The following is a 25,334-nucleotide window of genomic DNA, read 5'->3' as shown; positions in this document are numbered from 1 at the left end:
TGGTAACTTATTTCATACAAATATTTTATTACAAATTATAATCACCTTTATTATAACACAATTTAAACACGAGAATTGTTTGCTCAAGTATGTAGGTATAAATATTTTCCTCGATGTAATTTTAAAACTTAGTAGTTTCTTTAAAAGAAATCGATACAGTTGTAATCATTACAACTTTAAATTACTAATGATATTTGACGATAAACTTGTAAAGTCATTACAAAAAATAAATGTTGCATACAAAGAATTGTTCCAAGGAAAGTTATGACCAAATATACAAATGTAGGTTGTATAAATATTAGATAGTATCTTTATTTGCTGAAATGTAATGCAAAAATGATTACAGTTTAAACATGACAGGTATCTACCGAAAAATATTTTTAGGCTGTATGACGCCACAAAAAAAAAGCCAAACATAAAAATTATAAATATTAAAAAAATACACTCTATGTACTCATTGTTAATTTATTCTAAAATTAAATTAATCTAAAAATATTTGTTATTTAACGATTAATAATTTATTGTATTGGGCGTTTCAAAATCGAATGTTCTTTATTCGAAGTTCAAATTGATGTGCGCGAGTCATCGTATCGCGTGCACTATCGGCCTTCGATAGTTAAGGCCTATACCTTAGAAGGTTACTTGGGTTTAGGCCTCGAGTTACAACTATGAGAAAAACTTGCAATTATCTGATTTATGTATTACTGGAAAATTAGCTGAGATTCAGTCGAGTATTGAATAAGTTTAGCTGATTTTTGAATGGAACTTGGAGGAAAATATTTAAAATTATCCGAGTTTTTAATAAAAACAATGCATTGGTATATTTAATAAAAATCGGCGGTGTTCGATTATTCTGAATTCGAATAAAATTTAATGTAATTTCAAAATCGTGAAAGAAATTCGAAATTTGTTATTCGCTCACATGATGTCATTCGATGTCGTGTAAAGCCTCGGACACACTGAATGCAAGTCATTAATGTTAATTTGTTTACAATTAACGAGACTAGATTTTGTAATAATTATATGTTAGAACTGGTAACACATAAATTTCAAATAAAGAACGTAAAAAAAAAAACTAGAATGGAGAGACTAGAATGGAAAGTGTGAGCATATATTTATAATACTAAAAGATTCTTGGTTCACACCGAATTATTAAAAAGTTTATAATAGTTTTTTTATTTAACTTTCACTTTACATTATTATAATAGATAAAAAGCCTGTAAATTTTAACGCTTTAATCATTTTGTGTGTAATTTATTTTTCATTCGCGTGTTACTGAGGCCTTGTGGAATAAATAAATATTTGACGAGACTCACGGGAAACGTGACTTATCGCATGTAACACAAAAGGTGGTAAGATCAGTGGATGGTACCACCAATTCGAATTACATGTTTGAACGACAGAAGAAAAACATACTTCATTTATACCATAAAATTATACGAAATGGGACATAATATCCTATATATTATGTTCCATTTCGTATACATAATCCTTGACTAACTTCGTGTTCCCTGGGCTTACTGGCTGTTATCAAACTTCTATACTTACATTATTTTAACGTTTCTCTGCTAAGCAACCTTATGAAACGAAATTTCGTTTATAAGTGTACAAAAGGACAATATTTTATACGATCAATATACGAAGCCAATATACATAAAACTTCTACCAGAAGATGCAGCTCGTTTCGTAGGTTTTAGTATATGATATTGTTATATAAGTAGCTTCACTTTGACGTTTGATCCGTTTTAAATGTTACACAATTGAACTGAAATTCGTGAATATCTATTTTCTACATATAAGACCCAAAAATACAACAAAATGGCAATAATTAGAGCATTGCATCCCATATTTTATTTCGTTTTTATTCTAAGCTATAAATATTGTCTATAATTTGTATAAATATTGTGTTTTTTTAACATTATGTGTATGTAATTATTCAAGATATAGTCGGTTAATACGCGATGGGCCTTCACCGTATTTCGGAGGAGTCACGCGACTGTAATGAGCGAAAATATCATACATACGTACAAATAATTGACCTGAAAAAGACGATTTTATTAATACTTTCTATTACAAATATTATTGTTTACTTTGCATCATTCATACATCACAAGAAAATGTCAACATAAATCTGTAAAATCTCAGCACAATTTAAACTTAATAGTATTTGTGGGGAGGCAAGTTACCATAGAAAAGCGTTTCTACTTTAACAACGTCACACCATCAGATAAAAATACTTGAAACTTACGTAAGTTTGTCATTTCGAATCGATACGGCTTTGAGAAGAAATCGACGTAAACAATGTAAAGGTCAAACGAATAGAAACTTGTTTTAAAAATCTTCATCTCACTAAGATACATTACGAATTTCGATAATTGAACACACAAGCCGCGTTTCGCTCCGAATAAAAACCCTTATGTTTACAGAACACAGTGATCGCGTATGAGATGGATGCATCTTCGTATTCATGATATGCAAGCAATTATTTACTTAATTATTATATCCGTTTATCTAAGATTTATTGAGATTATTTATTTCAATTTGTAATCGGATTTGCAAACATTTGTTTATTAATACAATAACGCATTTAAACCAAAGGCACAACAATAATATATACATTTACATATATATTAACAATTTCAATAAAATAAATAATTGTCCGTAGAAGGTGCTCTGTAAAGTCCAGTATAGTTTGCCGGATATAATTTGAGTCGATTTATGTAAAGAACTATTTCAACGTTTAGTATACGAGTTACAAAACGTGTGTTGTTGTTCGAAAACATCTGTTCGATTTCATTGGCTATTGTTTTGGATGTGATTTGGTGCCTACGCTTTTCAGTTACCATTTGATGTCCGTAGGAACAATATGAACTTCATCATACAATTTACCTTTAATTACAGAAACAGACAGCTGATTCGAGTTTTAAAAAAATTAATCATAGTATATTATGCAAATATGTTGTAGTCAATATCATCATATAATCTATTTTACAAATAGACATTTTATTTTGTGAACGAAGGTATATCATTATATATTAAAACGAAATCAATTTAATATTATAATTATTACATTAAGAATATGACAAAACAAACGTTTATCCAATTGTTTTTACTCAGAATCACTGAATCGAATTCTGGGTACGAATAATACGTGGAGATATGTTGAAATTTAAGTCACAGCCTGTAATTGTTCTATTTCAACGCAGAAGCCTTCTCTCTCAATCTGGACACCAATGGACGAAGCCCGAGAAGGCCCAGAGGATATAATGCTAAATATATTGAGTGATTTTCTTTTCGAATCCACCAACCCGCATTGGAGTAGCGTGGTGGAATATGCAAACTTTCTCCCTAAATGGGGAGGAGGCTTTAAGCCAGCAGTGAGAAATTTACAGGCTGTTACTGTATTCATAGCGTGGTGGAATACTATCCAAGCCTTCTGGCCCAGAGGACACGAGACCTTTGCCTTTAGAAACTTTCAAATGTAATCACCAATCCCACATCCCATCATGACAAACCGAAGACATTTAAAATTCTTAATTACGTGTCGACACGACGGGTTTTTACGCAGATGTTATTTCGTCATTGTATTTTCGTCGAGTCGAACAAGTATAAGCAGTGATTCGGATACTTTCACCGTTAGATAATAAACGAGTTGATAACCGAAGGTGTGATAGCGTGCTTCTTGTTAACTGGCCTTTTAAGTGCTTTCATTGTAAATAATATTAACCCTTATATTAACCCTTGCACTTATGTTATCCTTATACCTATCTTATTTACTTTAAACACATATTTTCGTGCGAAGCAACTACGTGCGAAGCAATTACATACGTTATTTATGACACTCACCTAATCGCAATGGTTAATTAACAATTTGTCTCTTTCATTTAAACTAGTAGTAACACGATATTTAACCGGATTAAACTGGATCATTATTTCAAAAATAACAAATCAAGTATATTATTTCCATTTTGAGCACATGTTCATCAAGAGCAGCTGACGTTTTTGTTTAAAATATACTTATTTATTAGTCAAACATAGTTTCTAAAGCAACTGCCTTTAGTAGTTGGTTTGATTTCCGGTGTAGATAAAAATATAATTACAAAACATACTACATTACACCGTTAAAATAACTCAAGATATCGTTTTCAGTGTAAATTTAAATTAAGAATAAATTTTACATCTCATAATTAAATTGTATTACGCAATGGAGAAAGTTAATATTAAAACGATATTGTATATTGTTAGAAATAACTTAGTCCGTGTTTAAATTCACAGCATTCACAATTTAAAACGCTGAAAACTAAAAGATTTCGAAAGCCGTGAAACTTAACGTCACGTAATACTAATCGAATGCGTTATTCAAAATGTCACAATTAAATTACCAATTTTAATAAAAACTATAAAAAACAACATTAGGAATCCAATAAGTGTACACCCAACTTAATAATTGCCATTTATTTATTGAACGGATTACAATAAGAATATATCGATAATTGAGTTTCGAATTTCGAACGGATCGCGTTTCCTAAGATTCTGTACGATACTTCCGCTGTCAAAATGTATTTTTTCAACGTGCCATTCCGACAACTTTCACCGGTTCGAAAGTTGAAATTTATATGCATGTGTGCGTTTATTTTCGGCCAGTCGTAACTCATGGAAATAGTTACGTTGTGTTATATGCATTATAGTTATTATTTTAACTTTATTACTAGTTGTATAACGGTATCTGTCAGCAATTACAATGTTCGTTATTTTGCTTTTCAGTAATTATTTTAATTGCTATCATCAAATTATTGCTTAGATTTAATTTTAAAATAATTACCTATTTATACTTTTTGGACTAAATGCTAAAGTCCAATGAACTTTACAGTGAATACTTTACTAGATTAACAATAAAATTTTCAAGGTCATATTTTAAAACTATCGAACTATATTAATTAAAGTATTAAAGAATGAGAAAATAAAACGCAACAAAAGAAGTAAAAGTCGAATTTTTGGCGCGAACACAGGATCGATGGGAAGCGTAAAAGCGAAAGCGTGAGTCAGGATTGCGAAAGTAATTTATTTTGAAAGTGGCAAGCTGCGGATATTTTTAGTGAGAGCGAAGACACATTAGGAAGTAAATCATGATAAATTACAATTGACAAAATGATAACAGTTTCAAAACATGCGTGATACATACATAACACGTCCAAAATGTAAAGACACTTTTTAGTATAATGTAAAATATTAAACTACGGGTCATTTAACAGTGGTCAGGTTATAGGCTAAGATGGCGCGGGCATATGTTCGCGACGGAAACAACCGAAGCCATCCGAGCGCAGTCGTAAGTGGGTCACACGCACACAGTGAAGCGAAACGCACACGGGCGTCACATCGTATTGTAAGGAAAAAAGTACTTGCTTTCACACTATGTGAATTTTCGCATGGGTCAATATTGACACATGGATAACGGAACTTTTGAAAACCCCTGTTTTAGTTACTCTTATTAGACAATGTGTTATTTTATAAATATATTATTTTATACAGAAATATATATATATATTTTTATTATTATTATTATTATATTTATTTAACGTAAATTGTATTTGTTTGTGTTCGATTAAAAAGACAATATGATTATATTATGTTTCGTAGAAAATTGTATGCATAAAAAATATCATTGTACTCAATGCAGCGATTAGAAATACGACATTGACCAGTTTTAGTAATGTTAGGCCTAAAGTTAAAGCCTAATTATGCAGATAGGTTTCCAGCCTAGGTTACAAGCGCGCTAAAAATTTGCATTCAACACACAAACCGACAGTACGTAATGAATTGTTAATTTCGAACAAATATTTAAATAACACGTAATATTGTAACGTTACAAAATATAACGTTATATATTTAACGTGTTAAGTAACGTGACATTGAATTGGTGTTATTAGGCATAACAATTATCTCTCGAATATTTTGAATAATATTGTTACTTATATAAAGGTTTGGTTAGTTTATGGCTGGTAACATCTATCACAGTGTTGCTATCCGAATTAATATTATTTGATTGACCCCCTGTTCTTGAATTAGGGTCATCCTTTATACACAACAGCTTAAAGCGATAATGGTTGTCCATAAAATACATATACTCAATAGACACTGAGCCTTACATCATTGTAGAAATTAAAAAAAAACATCGTAATGTTTTTTAGAAAAAACGAAGCGTGATACGGAACACTGGCATTTGGTATCTTAAAAAATGAGTAATATAATAGATTACTAATGGCGAGACTAAATTAACCAAGGCAGGCGTCTTGTTTTCATTTAAAATATTGAATTAATTCTTAAGACAAGTATTGATGAAGAATAAAACGAAGGGCGTGTATGATTTACAATTAATCAAATTCTTTATTCAGTTTAAAATTTAACTGGACTTGTTTAATATATTTGTAATTAAATATGGCCGTCATTTATATAGTTATAAAGCATTATATTTAGAGTTATTTGTAAAGTTGAGATTTTTTAAAATTTATAATAAAGGTCTTAAAAGTTTATAAATTTTGTTTTCTTCTTCTTAATCTTCCTGTATTTTCGACGATTCTTGCAAAATGATGAATATCGTTCATCTTAGTTATTAATAATTTCGCTTTCACGTACGAAGTCAACATATATTATATGTTCATTGTTATATGTGTATATAATATGTTCATTTGTCGTCAAAAATCATAGAGGCTTTCAAAGATCTATGTAAACTTATATTTATAAATAATAATAAAATAATGTATGTTAGGATTCCAGTTTATAAACTGGTCTACAAAAATCACTCAGACACTGTATGTCTATTCGCTTTTCCGAGCGGAGCCGGGGCAAGTCACTAGCTTAATATATAATAACCTTCATTATATGTTATTTCAGAGGATGACAACCATTAAATTAATATAATATATAAAACAAAATGTCAATGATGTTCAACTTGTGTAATACAAGACGCAAGGATAACGAAATAATAATATTTACCCAACTACAGCGAAAGAGGGTAATGTGGTTGCCGTTTACGATTGACGTTTTGGATTAATAACATTTTTAGTTATGAAATGATCTTTAATTATATATATATATGTCTAGATTTACAGTCAAAGCTGAGATAGCGTTGAAAAAAATAATGGCTGACACTTGTAAAGTAGTGTGACCTTTGACTGGTGTTAAGCTTACCAGTCACGCACACCAATATAATAAAGTTGGCTTGTTTGTAGTGCGGCACTCTATCCAGATATATGAATCTACGGAAATGGTACATAAGGGTTTTCTATATATAAGAGCAACGAAGACGAACAATTTGCCATTGACATTATCCAAAAATATGTATTAAACGTATACATTTAGATATAATATCTTGTGTGCCTTTGTGTAATTTTTCGCCTGAGCCTTACTGGCTCTTCTGAGTAAGTGGGCACTTGTTACGAGTGAGATTATTATGTGTTCCGTTTGACGTCTGAAGTCCATTATGAGAGTACATTGTACTTGTTCCGCCCGCTGGCCGCTAGATGTCTCCGTTTTCCCTTCAAAACGACTGCTCAGTGGCGCCCTCAACTTACTTTGCAATGTTTAGTTCCACAAGCCGCTATAATTTTTCGTCATTGTTGGGTTGTTCTTCGAACCGCGTGCTTCAGCTGCTTATCAAAATTTGTCTAAAGGCATTTTGAACTTTTGAGAAGTGAAGTAAAAAAGTTCTGTTTCCGTTTTTCCTATTCGTGGTCGTGATTATTGTGGAAGGTAACGACCAAGAAAACGTGACTGTACCAAATTCGCGAAAACGTCGTTTGAGTGCGATTTCGTTTCCTCACGCCGGTATCGTTAACGATAATATGTCGGAAGGTGCTCTGGGCACCGCGCGTTTGACTGTTCGTTCTAGACGTTCATCGAGCCCTAGTGACAGTGATAGTGTCGAAAGTGTTGTGAGTAAGGAGTCACAGTCTACACCGAAGAGCGCGCGATGCTCACGCCGCTCGCGTTGCTCCCACAGCTGCGTCTCGGGTTCCACGGTGAAAGACGACGAATTGGATCAAAGGTTTGAGGCACTCTCGCAACATCTGGTGAGTTACATCCAAAATATTATGCAACCGGGTACCGTGCAAGCGCCTCGAGCGGGTCTACCCTCACAACCTGCATTAGAGGAAAAATCTACACCTTTTCTTGTTAAACCTATTCCTGACACTCGCGGCGGCGACCTACCCGCAAATATTAATAAATTAGTGGTAGGTGACAGCGAAGTTAGATCTTACTATCAAAGACCTCCGCCCCCCCCCTCCGCCGAATATATGTACAACCCTCAGGCTTTATCTGCATATGTGCAAAAAATTGGAGGAGTAGACAAACTTCAGAAACAGTATGCCGCATCCACAACTACTATGGCTTCTCGGCCTGTGTCTTCTAGCCCGTCAACTTCCAAAGACAAGAATTTTCGTTTTCGCTCTGCAAAGTCGGGAACCAATACAGCCATTAAACAAAAAGATAAAAAAGAGCTCAGTGCTCATCGCAACCAAAACAATTCTGGCTCAAGCCAAAAGGGGGGACATAAAAGCCACCGACAAAGTAAACAAAACTTTAAAAGTAAGTGACTTGAGTGGTTTTACGGGGGGTTGTCTAAGTCTCTTTCAAAAGAAGTGGGCCGCCTTGAAACCTCCACAAGCTATATTAGAGATGGTATCAGGTGCCCGCATTCCTTTCAATCAAGCACCTCCATTAATTTTTCCAACAAAAGAAGTTTTGAAGGAGTACCAGACTCCAAAGTCAATATTAATGTCAAACGAACTACAAAAAATTATTCAACCTCAAGTTCTAGAGCCTGCACCCCTTACCCCAAGTTTTATTTCCCCGTTGTTTATCTTAACAAAGAGCAACGGAAAAAATCGGGTTATTTTCAATCTGAAAGCCCTAAATCGATACTTGACACCAAAACATATCAACTTGATAAATCGCCATCAGACGCCCAAGTTCCTTCAATTAGGAGATTGGATGGACAAGCGAGATCTCAGCCAAGCCTATTACCACTTGCCTATCAAAGTACAGCACAGGCGCTACCTACGCATCAGTTACGAAGGCAAATTGTGGCAGATGACCTGCCTCCCGTTCGGTTTAGCAGCGGCCCCAAAGATGTTCGCATCTGTGACGAACTGGACTGCAGAAATGCTTCGAGAGCAAGGACTCCGCCTCATTGTCTACCTGGACGACTATCTCCTGGCACATCAGTCCAGGAACCAGCTGGAAGCCCAGGTGAAACTAGCTGGCCAATTCCTAACCAGTCTCGGATGGTACGTGAACTAGGAAAAGTCCATCGTCTCTCCGACAAGGTCAATAGAATTTCTGGGGATAAATTGGGATACACAAATCAACACCAAGTCCTTTCCCCAAGAAAAGGTCTCGAAAATCAGTCGGTACATACAAGCTCGACTCGCAGGCAGACAGTTGGACCCTAAAGCAGGCACAACGCCTCTTAGGGTATCTCAACTTTGCAACCTTCATCACCCACCGGGGAAGGTTGCATTGCCGAACTCTGCAGCGCCAAAGCAACAAGCTTCGTCTGAACCCTCGAGCTCTAATGAAGTTCTCAGAGTAAGTCCATCAAAATTTGGAATGGTGGTTGGACAACATTCATCAAGTGACACTAATCCATCACGAGATGACGACGACAAATTACCTCGTTACGGACGCTTCCGATATACAATGAGGAGCTTTAGTCAACAACAAGAGGTTACAGGGTGCTTGGGCTCGGCAGCAACAAAGTTGGCACTGCAACATGAAAGAAATGTATGCAGTGATCGCCGCTATATCAGCCGAAGCAAATAATTCGAAAGGCTCCACAGTGATTCTGCACACATACGACAACCGGACCGTGATTGCCTTCATAAGAAACGAAGGTGGGACCAGGTCAGGGCCTCTCTTAGAGCTCACCAAGGTTCTGCTGACGTTGGTGGACAATCTCAACATTGTACTCCTCCCACACCACCTACCGGGAGTTTACAATATGGAAGCCGATCACCTTTCGCGCAACCGCGCCGCTCCCGAGTGGCGGCTAATGCCCGAGGCCTCAGAAAAGATCTTCGGCGCATGGGGAACGCCCGAAATCGACCTATTCGCGTCAAGCCTCGCAAATGTTGTTCCAACTTATGTCTCGTTAGACTTGGCAGACTCGAACGCTTGCTTTCCCGAGGCCTTCAGCAGGCATTGGCATTACGACCTGGCCTTGATGAATATCACGGAACGAATGTTCCACCCAGTCTCCTGCCTCGAGTGCTGCAACAACTCAACTCAGCATCAGGCAAATTCATAATAATAACACCCAAGTGGAAGAAACCATTTTGGCGCCCAGACCTCAAAAACAGATCTTTAACTCGGCCGAGGAAAATTCAAGATTTAGAGACGAATCTCATAGAAACATCCACAGGGCATCCACCGGCTCAAGTGGACAGACTGCAACTGGAAGCTTGGCTCATTTCGGGTGGGATTCGTTGACCCACAATTGGTCTGTGGAAGAGAGACAGCTTTTGTCATCCTGCTGGCGCGTTTCTACACTCAAAACTTACATCCCGGTATGGAAGAAGTGGTCGCGCTGGTGTGAAAGCAGTGGCATCGATCAGCGTGTGCCCACGCCAGCTGAGGTCGCACGCTACTTAGCCCACCTATACATAAAAGATAATTTAGTTTACCTCACCATATTAGTGCATAAAAGCGTAATATCAACGATCTGTGAGACTATCTCCAGCGCGAAGATTTCCTCCAGCCACATAGTCAAGCATGTGCTGAAAGCTATCTCCATAGCAAAACCTCCTACGCCAAAGATACCTATTTGGGATGCAAGAGCAGTCATCAAGCATCTAAAAGTTGTTAGCCCCGATCCTACGAGCCTATCCGAAGTTTCAAGACGCACCGCCACGCTTTTGTTGTTAGCATCAGGGCGTAGGGTGCAAAATCTGACCCTTTTGCATTGTGATGCAAATCATTTCGTGGACAATTCAGACTCAATTTACACTAAAATCCACCTTTGGGTCGAAAACAGATTCCAGGTCACATTATCAATCAGACTGGATACTCTCAGCTGCACCTGAAAGGAATATTGATCTGGTATTTTGGGTAAAAACTCTAAAATAAATATCAGGAAAGTCCAGATCTATACCAAATCTTTTTATCACTACAAGAAGCCCCGTGAAACCAGTTACACCGACTATAATTGGTGGCTGGGTAAAGAAAGTGTTGTATGAAGCTGGCATCCAAGCTTCACCAGGTAGTTTCAGATCGGCGGTCTCATCCTTGAACTGGCTGGAAAAGTATCATATTAACGATATTCTAAATAAAGCCAATTGGCAACATGAAAGTACATTTAGAAAAATCTATTGTAAGCCGATTCAATCTACGATGATTGTAGATTCAGAAAAATCATTGTCCCAATTTTTATCTACTAAATAATTATTTATCAAATCACTGATAATTTACTTGATTAAAAAATATTTTAATCATATTCCATTGAGAGATCATTTTCATTTTTCATTGTATACATACATAACTACTATTTTTAATATACACTTCCTTTATCACATTGTTGCGTTGTTTATTTTCAATAAAATTTCATCCACAAACCAGGAGATAACAAATAAGTCTCTCATAATGGACTTCAGACGTCAAACGGAACACATAATATACAAATTTTACCAGAAAATAAAATGTTTATTATGTTTCCTGAGACGTCTAAAGTCCGGGTGATGTCTTCTTGGTGAGCTATCATCATTATGAACTCCCAATGACGAAAAATTATAGCAGCTTGTGGAACTAAACATTGCAAAGTAAGTTGAGGGCGCCACTGAGCAGTCGTTTTGGAGGGAAAACGGAGACATCTAGCGGCCAGCGGGCGGAACAAGTACAATGTACTCTCATAATGGACTTCAGACGTCTCAGGAAACATAATAAAAAAATTATTTTCAGGCAAAATTTGTATATTTTCTATCAATCCCACAGCCTGTCTATACCGGCACTAAGCTATTTTACCAACTTTGTTACATAGACTGAAAAATCCATCCTATTAAAATTCTAGTTGATTTTAATCCACACATAAAATATATAAAAATTCTTAGCTTCTACCTGTAGCTACGATTTGCTTACGATGTGAAGAGAGGGAGGGATGTGTTATGTCTATGAGGGAAGTCAGGGTATAAGCTATATCTATTCCGATTTTTATCCAAATCCGTTCAGTAGTTTTTGCGTAAAAGACTGCCAAAAGCCTATCCATCAATTCTAGATATTCAAACATACAATTTGTAATTACATGCAATAATTAATCATACAATAACAATTTAAAAAAATATATCTCTACCAAATATGTGTCACTCATCAATTTCGACAGCTGTTTTTTTTGTTTTTTTACTTTCACTTCAAGTAAAATAACTTTCTAAAGTCGTATTATTGATTACAGTCCATAAAGATTTTATCGTTATTTAAACTGAATGGAATAATAATACAATTGTCTCTTTCTTATATATGGGATTAAAAGAGAACAGTAATTCTTGTCAAATTCGTTTTGAAATTTCAAATAACAGAAATAGCATTTAACGCCAGCTCGTTACGAAAATAACAACATTATTAATACGAAAAGAATAGGCTTATATTACGAATGTTATTTTTGATCTTATTTTTAAGATATCGATCTCTTTCCTATTTCCTTATCAATATAATGTAGCGAGAATTGTTTTTTATTTACAAAACTTAATTTGAATCCAAAAGAAGTAATTAGATTAAAAAATCACAATTTTACTAGAGCCCTTCGTTATTTGCAACGTATTTTAAAAATCGCTACAAAATAATCTAATATTTTTAAAAGGTTTAATGTAAACTTAAAAATTAAAATTGAACACTGATTAACTTCTTAAATATTTATTAATCAGTACATAAATACGAACAATTTAGACAAAAAATGGGTATGAACACGCGAACGCCATCTAGTACAAATTACCTAAACTAATAATTGAAAATAGACAACTCGGATACGACACCAATTTTCGCCTAGAACCTAGTTAATACACAATATTCCACTAATATAATCTGTCTCAAATAGAGCATTTGTTATTGATCTGTTCAAAGGAGTTTCTAAAATAAAAGTTTCTATGTTGTTACGATGACATTTCACTGGAAAACAAATATTTTCTGTGAAAGACAGTGCTATGTTAAAAACTATATTTTAGTTATTTTAAAAACATGTACAAGTTTGTTATATGTTTATATATAAAATGTAATAGTTTAAAGTTCGTTCGTAGCACATTGACACAATGCCATCATTAGATCTGGACCAATTGACGAGATGCGGCCCAGCATCCAGATGTGACGCATTATTGAACTGAGATGAACTTAGTAACAGTACCCTGTTTAACGTTTTCAGCGTCATTTAAAAAATATATGCCTTTTTTTCATCATATATTTTGACAAAGATCGTAATTTGTAAGTATTGACACATTCGCAATTTCTTTCAGGCATAATGTATTGTCTTTTTGTTTATTTTAAACACAGAATAACAATAAATTTACAATAAAATAATCATTTTTTATAACAATTTATTTACCTTATAAACTAATACATACAGCGTATGCATTTTAATTATTTTTATTTTAAGTCAACGTTTTTCAGCAACGTCATTTAAAAAGCACTGAATAATTACGCATGGAAGTGAATCCTGAAATAGGAAGAGAGTTGAATGGCCTATTTTTAGGTGGCCTACTCTTACGCCTTTACAATCCTCGCAGGCGTGTTTTGATAAGCTATTTCTTGCACGAAATATATACGTTTCTGGATTTTTAACACCGTTCGATTATAATGAATATATTAAACTGTCAAACAAATGTCAACTGAGCTGTCAAATTATATTAATATTAGCAAGATTGTAAGCCCGCTAAAATTATTAAAAAAAAGCATTCAATATTAAATAAATCTTGTATAATTGTAATTGCTTTTTATGCCTTAAGTTTTCTTTAGTATTTATATAACATTATAGACATCAAATTTGCTATTATACATTTTCAATAGATCACAATCTCGATAGTTTTTATAAACATGTATATTGTTTTATATTTATGTTTAAAAAAAGAAACGTCATATACATGCTTTAATTTTAATAAAGATATATATGTACAAATGTATTGATTTTTTTTAAATAAAGTCCTTATCAAGGTTTAATTACTCAAAAGTGAACCCCCCCCCCCAAAAATAATAATAAATAATCCTTTCTCAATTTGAAACAAACAAACTCTTTAACTGTATAACATTACTAGTAGATATAAAATACAAACAAAAGCGATACTGAGTCATATAAACATAATACGCTTACAATATTAGTTATATATGTATATATGTGTTATTTACATTTGTACGCGTGTACATAATGTGTAACGTAGGTCAGTTTTATTGTTACAATGTTATTTCTAACTGTATGTATCTTATTTATGTATATCTATTTATTAATATATATATATACAAGTTTGAATGTTTGTGTTGAGAAAATTGTTTTGCGTGTGTGTGTCAGATCTAAATTTATTTTGATTAGTGTTATGTTTTATTATTTTTTTTAAATAATACGTTAATTACAGCAAGTACGAAAACCTATTTTTTTTAATAGTAGTTTTTTCTGTACATAGCTCTTTTAGTACTTATATGCACTGACAGACGAAATATTTTCGTCTAGGTTACTTCTAAGTGATATTACTTGAACAATTCCTTAGAATATTACATTTCTATACAATAATTTTAAGTTGAAACTAAAATCAGCTCGGATGATCTTTAAGATGAGATGCTGTGCACTATGTTTACGAAGAGCCGCATTGCAGTATTTGATTCAAACATTTCAACTAACGACATTTAAGATGAAAAACCTTTAACTACCAGAACCTTTTTAATTTTAATATGACATTTATTATCTGTATTTTTTAAATTAAAAAGTTCTCAACGTTATTGATATTTCCAATTAGAAAGTTGTGATTATGTAATGACTTATCAGTACATCGAAAAATATGAACAACTATGATTGACTGATTAAATTAGTTTGCAAATAATGAACAAAATAATCTATTACTTACGAATTTTTGATGCCAGAGACAAGTTTTCAACCGAAGACCACGTTTTTTTCCAATTATAAAAATAAAAAAAGAATGTAGACTGTATTTTATGGAGTTTTTATTCCAGTTCAATTATAGGAAAAACAAATTTAATTAATAAATACGGCTACAAAATAAAATCCTTGCAAATAAAAAAACTGTTCTATATTTAAAATATGTGTTACGGGTGAAGTCCGCCAAGTGTGCAAAAGCAGAACTATCCGGGCTTTAGACTTTTCTAGGCAGAGTCCGCAAAGATCGATTATTAGCGAACTGTGTCATTTTATGGCCACTACATTGCTCGTTTTGTTTAATTTATTTGCGATCTTTGCCAACTATAATACAGCTTTTACTAATTCCGAATTTTAAAAATTCTTAAATAATATTCTAAATTGTTAACTTTTTATGTTAATAGTTTTTTATTAAAAAATAAAAAGGAGAGGAATATCATTTTATGAGTTGTATTCTTTGTTTAAAATGTACAGAAACGAAAGTATATAAGACTAGAACATTAATAGAGACATCTGAGCACTTAGTCATAACCCCTTCATACAGCTATAATTACACATTTAAAGTTTCAGGTCAGAAATAATTTAGTTCCCTTTTCAAATATTTCAATCAGAATAAACCACCAAAGCGGTGGCGTACCAAAGAGGTTTTCCTTTTCAGAACGTTTTTTAAAAAGTACTCATTAAGGTATGAAGCCAACATTCCACAAAAGATTAGTTCGTTCACGTGTGTGTGTGACACGTGAACAGCGAGCACGTGCGGACACGGACGGCTATGTGTGAGTGAGCGTAGTGATGTAATACCCGCGTTGACGCCTAGCAGACATTTTTTATGGGCTCTGACGCAACTTTTTTATAACCGTAGCGTAAGGATCGTATCATTTGTTTGCAGCCTAACTAAGATTTTCTTTTTTTTTAAATGTGTGTCAACTTACATTTATTAAGAATAAATATATACATATATTCTATTATAAAATTAATCTTCACCTGTGCCTATTTAATTATTATAAAGTTATGATATATTTGTGTATATTTTAATTGATTATTTTCTTTTACAGGTAAGATTGAGTTAAAAGGCGGTAAAATGAAAACTACATATCTAAAATCATCAGGTTTGGATCCATATTTATTATACAATATAACCTTTTATTAATATGAACGTTTATTTGTTATGCAAAACATACTTAAAAAAATCTTAAAAATTTCGCCTCATAATTATAACGCCGTGTGAATCGACCCTTACGATGCACGTTTACTACATACAAAGAACTGCGTATAACTGTAACGCAAGGCTGCACACAAGTGCAACAAGGACAGGTCAACGCACTCCGTTGCCTTGCACGAGCGAGATAGTTACATATAGTGGTATGTATGCGAGAAGAGAGTAAACATACGTCACTCGTTTCCATGGCGCTTACGTAGAATTGTACGCGTGTGACAGAGATGGCAAAATACCGGCAGGAAGAGATAGCTATACAAATATTATGTCTGTTATTTCACTTCCTCCGCTGTGATGCAATAGCAATTTACAGTATAAGCATCTATTTTGAGACAAAGCTCAATTAAAATTTAAGGCTTTTACAATTTTATATTAAAAAAAGTTGTATGTGATCAATTCGTCGTCAAAATATATATAAAAAAAACTTGACCTACATTTTAGTTCTACGAAACGAAAGAATTTAATTGATTATTTTTGGCGGGAAACAAGGCGCAACTGCTGACAATTATAAAACTTGGACAATTTGTGCCATTTGATATTTAAAACTTGTTTAATTATTCTGAAATTTTAACAAATTAAATTCAAGTTGTAGTTTCTGAATACATATAAAATATTGTTTTTAAATTTTATTGAAGTAACTTTTGTCAATAGCGCCATCTATCGATGAATAGCCGAACTTGACTTTTTTCTAGTTACTATCTATATGGCCTCATTTTTGGTCAATTCTCGTTAGAACAACTCATTGTTGGAATGCAAGAGAATTCCCGCAAAACTTTAAACATTTATCCTTTTATTTCGAGGAAAAATCGATAAAAAAAATACCGCACTACGCATGCCCTAGTTTCCGTTCCGTGAAAATATCGTCTTTTGTGGACTTCAGCCTACGGCTGTGGAAAAAATAAGTAGGCCCAGATACATGCCAAACCGCGTGTCATTGAACTCTCTCAAAAAGATGCCAGGCTCACGTCGGGTTCACGCGAAAAGAGACTTACATCCCTTCACCGAAAGCCCGAATTCACTTCACTGACGTTTCAAAAGAGAGGCCATTTTGAAAAACACCGCGCACACTTACGCCCTTTGGTACGCAACACACGCACACAGAAGTATCTCCACACTCTAAAGAATCAAAGTACCTTAGTGATTATGTACAAAGAAAGTACGTACGAGCTTTCCCTGTGTTGGGTTACACAACCTCGGGTCTCTCCCTCTAACTCCCACTCAAGTACACCCCTCTCGTTCTCGCGTACTGTTATGTAATAACGGTTGTTGTGATTTAGCCGTAGCATTTTTCTCTATGAACCGCTATGTCGTTTCCATGCTCACATTTCTCATCTTATTAGAGACAAGAATTAAAATTTTAACAATATCGCCAACATTTCGCACGATACATTTATTTTTTAATCTGTGACAGCTGTCAAAATGTTTTGATTTTTTAAAAAGAAAATAGAATAGGCCTATAAATAAACGCATGTACCTGTCAAAACGTTGCACCTCTGTGCGCGTGCACGTTAGCATAACGTGCCGATGTGTGGGAGCGCGCGGTAGTGTGCTCAGTGCCTGTACATTTCCTAGTTGTTCCCCCGATGGCCCGCTTGCAACATCTATGTGAGCGGGTCCTTAGATTCGGCGCGCAAGTTCGAAATTTAAAAAATATATATATTTTCATCTGTGACGTGTTGTGAACAGTGTTGTGCAGAGTTTTTTATATTTGGAATGAAAGAAGGTTCGGTCCAAGTAGGTTTTACACAACTCGGCTGGATTGTGATGTAATGGCATGTTACAGTTAAGTTTTATAAATGAGTAAAATGCGAAAGTTTCTTGAAAATTTTAAAATTTAATTAGTTTAATTAAAGCGTAATTAGCGGAGATGAGTTTCGTGCGAAAATTTACGTTTATAATTACGGTTGTTATGTTGAATGCTAACTGTTGTTTTAAAAGTTCAATTAATAGCGGCGCTTCTGTTTTTATGACTTGTAATTAAGTATCTAAATTGATATTAAGGCAATTGACGAACAGAACACTTAGGCAAAGGCACGAAAAAAAAATAAAAAAAATAATTATCTATAAGAAAATTAAATATGTACATACGTAAAAAAGTACTCATAAATGTTATCTATTTCATGTAAAACGAAATCAAAGCTTTTATTATAATAAATATTCCCGGAAAAACTACGTAATAATAAAAAAAAAAACCGCATTAGTAAACAAAATGTATAAAAAGGGACCGTATCTTGGTTTTCCTATAAGTAAAGATTAGTGTTGCAGGCGACTTTGTCTCTTATACATTCAAAGATAAAGACCTCTTTTCAATAACATTAAAAAAAATTCATATCAATATACAATGTTTGCAATAGTTACGAAACGGTATGTTGTAAATTATTTTATATATATTATTGACATATAACATACATATGTCCTGTCGTTTTTCTATATCGATAGATTGATATCTATGTAATTTCATACAATAATACATACATACATACATATTCGAATATACATATGGTAACAAAAATAACAAACTTCAAAATTATTACAAATAAATATATTATTAATTATAATACGAATTTCCACGAGCGTCTTTTGTGGTTCAGTTTATTTCGGTTGTTTTGAAATAAGTTCCTAGTTGTTATACATTTTTTTAGAGCTGATAAAACGGTTATGTTTTTAAAATAATCTGCAGGATAAGTTTCATAACGATTTTTTTTGTTTTTAAGCTATTTTTGTGGAAAAAAATAAAAAAAATATTGAAAAAATATCTTTATCCGTCTCGCATTTTTAAATTTGGACCGATAATTATTATATTAATATTGACAAATAACCAGTGTTTATTCGTTTTTATAAATCAGAAGAAAAAAAGAGATTTTAATTGATACTTTTTTTAAATAAATTTTTGAAGTTGCATTTTTGACTTCTTTTGAAAAAATCTAAAACACGTGATAACTCAAAAATGGTTCACTTTTGCATCATGCATATGGGGGTTAAAATTATCGCATATAATCACCCCTATCACCTCCTAACGGGAATACGTCGAGTTACCAATAACCCTGTATATATATATTAAGACTGATAAACTGTACATTGATCATCCTATCATCTCAGAAATAACTCGACCGATTTGTCCTTTTTATATTATATAGCTTATTTATTAAGAATATATACCTTCAAGCTAAATGCCAAATGTCACCCAATATTGCAGACTCTATCTAAAAGATTAAATACATACATACAAAATATAACGCCATATGACAAATCGCTTTAAGAATAATATTTACTATACATGTATAGTAAATTGAAATATGTTTCGTTATATATAACAGGGAGATACATCATTTTATTTTCTCATTAATTCATTTCGTAAATTAAAATTTTACAGCGCCACAGCGCTGAGTAAGCGCGTGTTTGCCACGCCCTTGCAGCAACATTAAAAAAAAAAACAAATATATAAAAACTTTTCCGAGTAACAAACTCCTTTTCACAAAACCTGACATTCACATTCAAGTATTCAAGAATAGCATTACAAAATGATTCTAAACTACAATAATTCTTGTCCCTCGAAAAATGGACGATATCAAGTTACAAGGGGAAAATATATCCGTCCCGCTTGGGCCCATTAAAAAAACAATGGCGAGAGCGAGACAAGAATAGTTTATTGTTAATACCATAAAAGATGGCCTATTTTCCCGAGCCACGTGGCCGTTGAATTGCTGTCTAGCAATTTCCTTTTGACTTGGGGCTTAATGCAAGAACTATTCGTACTCGCTTTTTTGTTAATAAAACTATTTTAGCGCCCGTATAATCTGAAACGTACCCTGCAGTAAGATACATATGTATATACCCATCGTTGCTTTTATATTTATCAGTATAATAGAAGGGAATATATATCTTAGACATTAAATTATTCGAACATACTTTTACTAGTACTTCTGAAACGTCTATCATCAGTTCCGAATGTGGATTCTACCGAGAAGAACCAGCCAGAATCTTATTTTATATCTTATAAGAAACTCTATAATTTAATAAGATAATAATAATAATAATAAATAAATAAATAAATATTGGACAACATCACATACATCACTCTGATCCCAACGTAAGTAGCTAAAGCACTTGTGTTATGGAAAATCAGAAGCAACGACGGTACCACATACACCAAGACAACATAGAAAACTAATGAATTTTTTCTACGTCGTCTCGGCCGGGAATCGAACTCGGGACCTTGGAGTGGCGTACCCATGAAAACCGGTGTACACGCTACTCGACCATGGAGGTCGTCATAATTTTTTTTTAAATATTTTTCTTTAATATAATTGTTTTTTGTAAACTTGAATTTAAAGAAACACCTTTAAACTCGTCACATAACACATATATCTTCGGAGGGATCATTCTGGATTGCTGAGTTAATCAGTGTAATCAGGCACAAGGGACAAGCACAAGGGTGGTGGTGGTAGGATTTTGCTCAGGTCTGTAGGTAGGTAAATACCACCTACTCATCAGATATTCTACTGCCAAAAAGTAATACTTAGTATTATTGTGTTCATACGTCTTAGTTGGTGGTGCATTTACGATGTAAAGAATGGTTAATATTTCTTACAGAGCGTCTCAGAATGTCTAAAGGCGATGGTGATCACTCGCCGTCAGCTGGCCTCTCGAGTCAGTCTAGTTGTAATGTATCTTGTAGAAATCTAAATTAATTTTGGTGAAACTTTTGCATATTTATATGCAACTTGTTGAATCCGCGTTCGAAATATATCGGAATACGTTGACCCCAAACTTGAATTGAAAATAGGTCGCAGGTCAGGTCACGTTTTGGGCTAACTTTACCGGCCCTAATCTGACCTTAGCGACCTTGAACAAGTTCAGCGGATTTTGGGGTTGCGAAAGTTTCTTCGACCCATTTTGGTTCTGTCTTCATTCATTGACAAATAAATATATTTGTATTTTTATTTAATTATAATACATTGATAAGTTAAATCATTGAATATTTACTAAAGAATGCCAACTAAAAAAAAAATGGAATGGATTATTTTTGAGCATAGCTCTCCTCTTCTCTCGAGGCGTAGTTCTCTGGAATTTATTCCAACGCGCTTCTCCAATGCATATTGTTGGAAACATATGTAACGGAATATAATACGACACATTAACACCGAATCTCTTGGTGGTAAGGCTTTGTGCAAGCCCGTCTGAGTAGCTACCTCATCTTCTAAGCCCAGCAATACTAACTACATTCACAAAGACATAACATTTTAGTTCCCAAGGTTGGTAGCAAATTGGCTATGTAAGGAATTATTATCTACGACAATATATATATCAGTGGTGACCACTTACCATCAGGTAGGCCATTTGCTTGTAACTCGTGTTATATTTAATAAAATGATGATTTTCTTCATGATAGTTGTCCAAAGACAAATTTAAAGGAAACCAGTGTAAACTATTTGATTTGTTTGTTGAATGTTTGAAATGTTTTTAACGATACATCGTATGAACATAAAGAACGTCATTATATAATTGATTTTACGTAAGGATTGTTTGTTTATTAAACGAATACATAATGTGCACGTAATGAGTATATCATTACATATTATTTAATGCAATAAACTCAACGTAATGCATCGTCGTGGTCAGTCGCGGTTTTTTTTTAATGAACCGTCTCAACAGGCACAAGTCTTGATTTATAAGTTCTATTATTTTATGAATTATACTAATTATATTGCCAGTTAAAAAAATAATAATTGCAATTCAATTTAATTGAACGAAATCATTTGTTGATCGACAAAAATATAAAACATGTAACATCAATGAAGGTTCATTAAAACGACTTCTGTTGCACAAATAACATTGAAAGTCTGTGAACAATTCAAATCGCTTCTTATTTAGTAGTTAAACTTAAATCGATTAGAATAATCAATATTATTATTATAAATCATTGGAATTTTGTGTAAACTGGCCGAAAATTGATAATGATTGTTGAAATTGTCGAAAAAATGTCGATCAATAGAGAAGGGTATTATGTTATGACAATTTAAGTATATCCTTATTCTGCCCGAGCAAAGGACTGGTAGCTAGTATATATAATAAATAAATAAATGTTGGACAACATCACATACATTACTCTGATCCCAATGTAAGTAGCTAAAGCACTTGTGTTATGCCGGGAAAAGAACCCCAGAGTAGCGTATCCATGAAAACCATTAAAATATTAAAAAATGTGAAAAATATTAAAATGTTACAAGAACTCCTGGAAGACATAAATTTTGATATCAAATTGTATCGTAATTTCTTAAAAAAAACTACTCCGTTATGACGTTTCGAAGTTACGCAAATCTGATTCATACGATATACGAAAAATACATACAAATATTTCGCAATCAATTCAACATCACGTTAGCGGCATCATAAACACGAATAATATAGAAAATTAGAAAGCACAAATGTTTGTTTGTTACACAATAGCGCCGAAACATCTGCGACGATATTTGACTTGGCGTGGTTCCAGATAGGCAAGTAGAATATATTATAAATGTTCAATTCTACTTATTATCACCTGGTTTTTTTATAACCCTTAATACATTAATTAAAAAAACATACTTCAACGTACGTTAATGTAGTCGCTAGCTCGATTTTTGTTCGTGACATATATATATCTATGTTTTCGCCCGCGTGTTTGTTGGGGCGGTCTTAGGTTAAGTCATATAGTCTATGTACTTCCTTGAAGTTCCAGTTTACTTAGCAAATAACATCAAATTCGGTTCCGTGATTGTATGACAAACAGACAGACAGCTGACGGAGCTTTTTTCGCATTTATAACATTAGTATAGACGTTTAGTGCGCGTTTCACATACGTTTTTAATTATTAAATTGTTAATTCAGATCATAAATTTTGGTCGATTCAATAGTTGTAAGATTATTATTTTTATAGAAAAACACAACTTTAATTGACTTGAATCTAGGAGGTCGGGATCTACAGCTTTACAAACTAACCACTGGAACATCTATGTGTTCATACTGTAACCGGTTAAAACCAGATCTTTTTAAAATAATCAAAACAAGTATTAAAGTTTAATTCGGTATAAATACGACTGCAAACAAAATCGCAGTCAAACTATGAAGTATTAATCGTCGTTTCTAGATATTCCCGATTTCGTAATATTACAGTCGCACGAGGCTGCTTTCACACCGAAATGCAATTAAATATTGTGTAATCTAATACTTAGGAGACGCTTCTTTGTAATGCCGAAGTGTAAAAACTACTGAACCAATATAGATGAGACTTATACCAGAAGACGCAGCGCGTTTTGAAGATGATTGTAGTACATAATATTATTATATAATTACCCGCGGTTAACAGTTTCACCCGCTTTAAATACAGACTTTACTTGGTGGTAGGGCTTCGTGCAAGCACTGTCTGGGTAGGTACCATCCACTCAAATATTCTACCGTCTACCAGCAGTACTCGGTATTGTTGTGTTCCGGTTTGAGGGGTGAGTGAGCTAGGGTAACTACAGGCACAAGGGCCATAACAGCTTAGTTCCCAGTTGGTGGTGCATTGGCGATGTGGGGATTGGTTGATGTTCCTTACAGCGCCATTGTCTATGGGCGATGGTGACCACATGCTCGTCCGCCAACTTATATCATTAAAAAAAAAAGACTATTTGACAAGCGTGAATTTCATGTCGACGTATTTGGTATATTAGAAATATTTTTGTTTATTATTTTATATAGAAGCATTAATATAAAACTAATTCGTAATATAATAGATTGTTTCTTGATCTTATATTAATTGAATCTCAAGGCTTTCGGTAGAATCCACATTCCGAACCGGTGGTAGATTTGTATTTAATATATTTTGTAATATGACGATTTAATAGTTCTTGTGAGAGCCATTTTAAATAGTTTATTTATGACTTTTTAATTAGGAATGAGATTTGATTTAGAAAGTTCATCATAAATAATTTAAAAGTATATCTTAATATAAAGTACTTAATATTGTTTTAATAATTTTGATGTATCTCTAACTTGGTAATAAAATTTTTGTATGTCAAGATTATGTTGGCGAATATTTTTTTTTTGTTAAATACTTACACTTCGGTGTGATAAGCAGCCAAGTGAACTCTGCTTACAACGAAATTCACAAAAGCAATGAAGGGTTCTTTTATAAAGAGCGCGTCTGACCTTGAAGTCGTAGGGTGCTTAAGAATAATGAATAAACCGACATACATACATTAAATACACGAAATATGCAAACATACACACATTTATTACAGATTGTCATTCATATTAGTAATTATAGTTAAACAATATTAAGACTAGATATTACTTTATATGAATATAAACGTAATATAAAAATTCTTAATTCGTTGAACGGTAATGCACAAACATGTATAACTGATCAGCGCCACCTAGTGCGTAGTAGCACTATTAACAAAGTGAATACATTAATTGAATAAATGACATATTATTAGCTTATCTTATCTATGAATACAAATGAAAAAACCTATAAAAAATGATTATGATTAGAAATGATGATTTAAATTAATGTAAAATTCATTTCTAACATAAATGGTTTGTTTCTGAGTTGTTTCCCTAATTCGACAACAGATGGCGCTGATTGTGATCCTTTCGCAGAGTGACGCATTATGTCATTTTTTTTATCTGCTATTCTATAATAAAGTGCAAAGCTACGCTAATCGTGCGTTGACCGGACGTATTGTTTTCCTTCACTGCTCGATATTCTTTCCGTATTATAAATCGTCTGTAATACAAAGACGAACTCGTTAATTTTATCGGCGAAAGTAATTATTATATTTCATATTCATTATTTATTACATACATTAGCAGCCTGTAAATTTCCCACGGCAAGGCCTCCTCTCCCTTTTAGGAGAAGGTTTGGAGAATATTCCACCACGCTGCTCCAATGCGGGTTGGTTGCCACACATGTGGCAGAATTTCGTTGAAATTGGACACATGCAGGTTTCCTCACGATGTTTTCCTTCACCGCCGAGCACG

At 33.5% G+C, this 25,334-nt stretch overlaps 1 protein-coding gene across 13 annotated transcripts in view; it reads left to right on the top strand.

Annotated features, from left to right (window-relative positions):
* The window catches only part of LOC113391770 (probable nuclear hormone receptor HR3), a 115,529-nt gene that overhangs the window by 39,815 nt on the left and 50,380 nt on the right, over positions 1-25,334 (top strand). For 2 of the 13 annotated variants that reach the window (XM_026627825.2, XM_026627821.2), the window contains exon 1: positions 17,850-18,054. The exons of 8 other annotated variants lie outside the window; for them this stretch is intronic. Coding sequence is in view for 2 of the 5 variants with exons in the window: in XM_026627832.2 (XP_026483617.1) it covers positions 16,197-16,224 (28 nt within the window). In the remaining 3 variants the exon portion in view is untranslated. Of the gene's footprint in view, positions 1-14,517; positions 14,526-16,170; positions 16,225-17,849; positions 18,066-25,334 lie in introns of those variants that run through there. 3 more of the 13 variants (XM_064219427.1, XM_026627832.2, XM_064219425.1) reach the window with 3 other exon arrangements.

Source organism: Vanessa tameamea, chromosome 28, assembly GCF_037043105.1.
Source record: "Vanessa tameamea isolate UH-Manoa-2023 chromosome 28, ilVanTame1 primary haplotype, whole genome shotgun sequence".
Lineage (NCBI taxonomy): Eukaryota > Metazoa > Arthropoda > Insecta > Lepidoptera > Nymphalidae > Vanessa > Vanessa tameamea.
The sequence above is the reverse complement of the archived record's forward strand: the minus strand, read 5'-3'. Positions and strand labels throughout refer to the sequence as shown.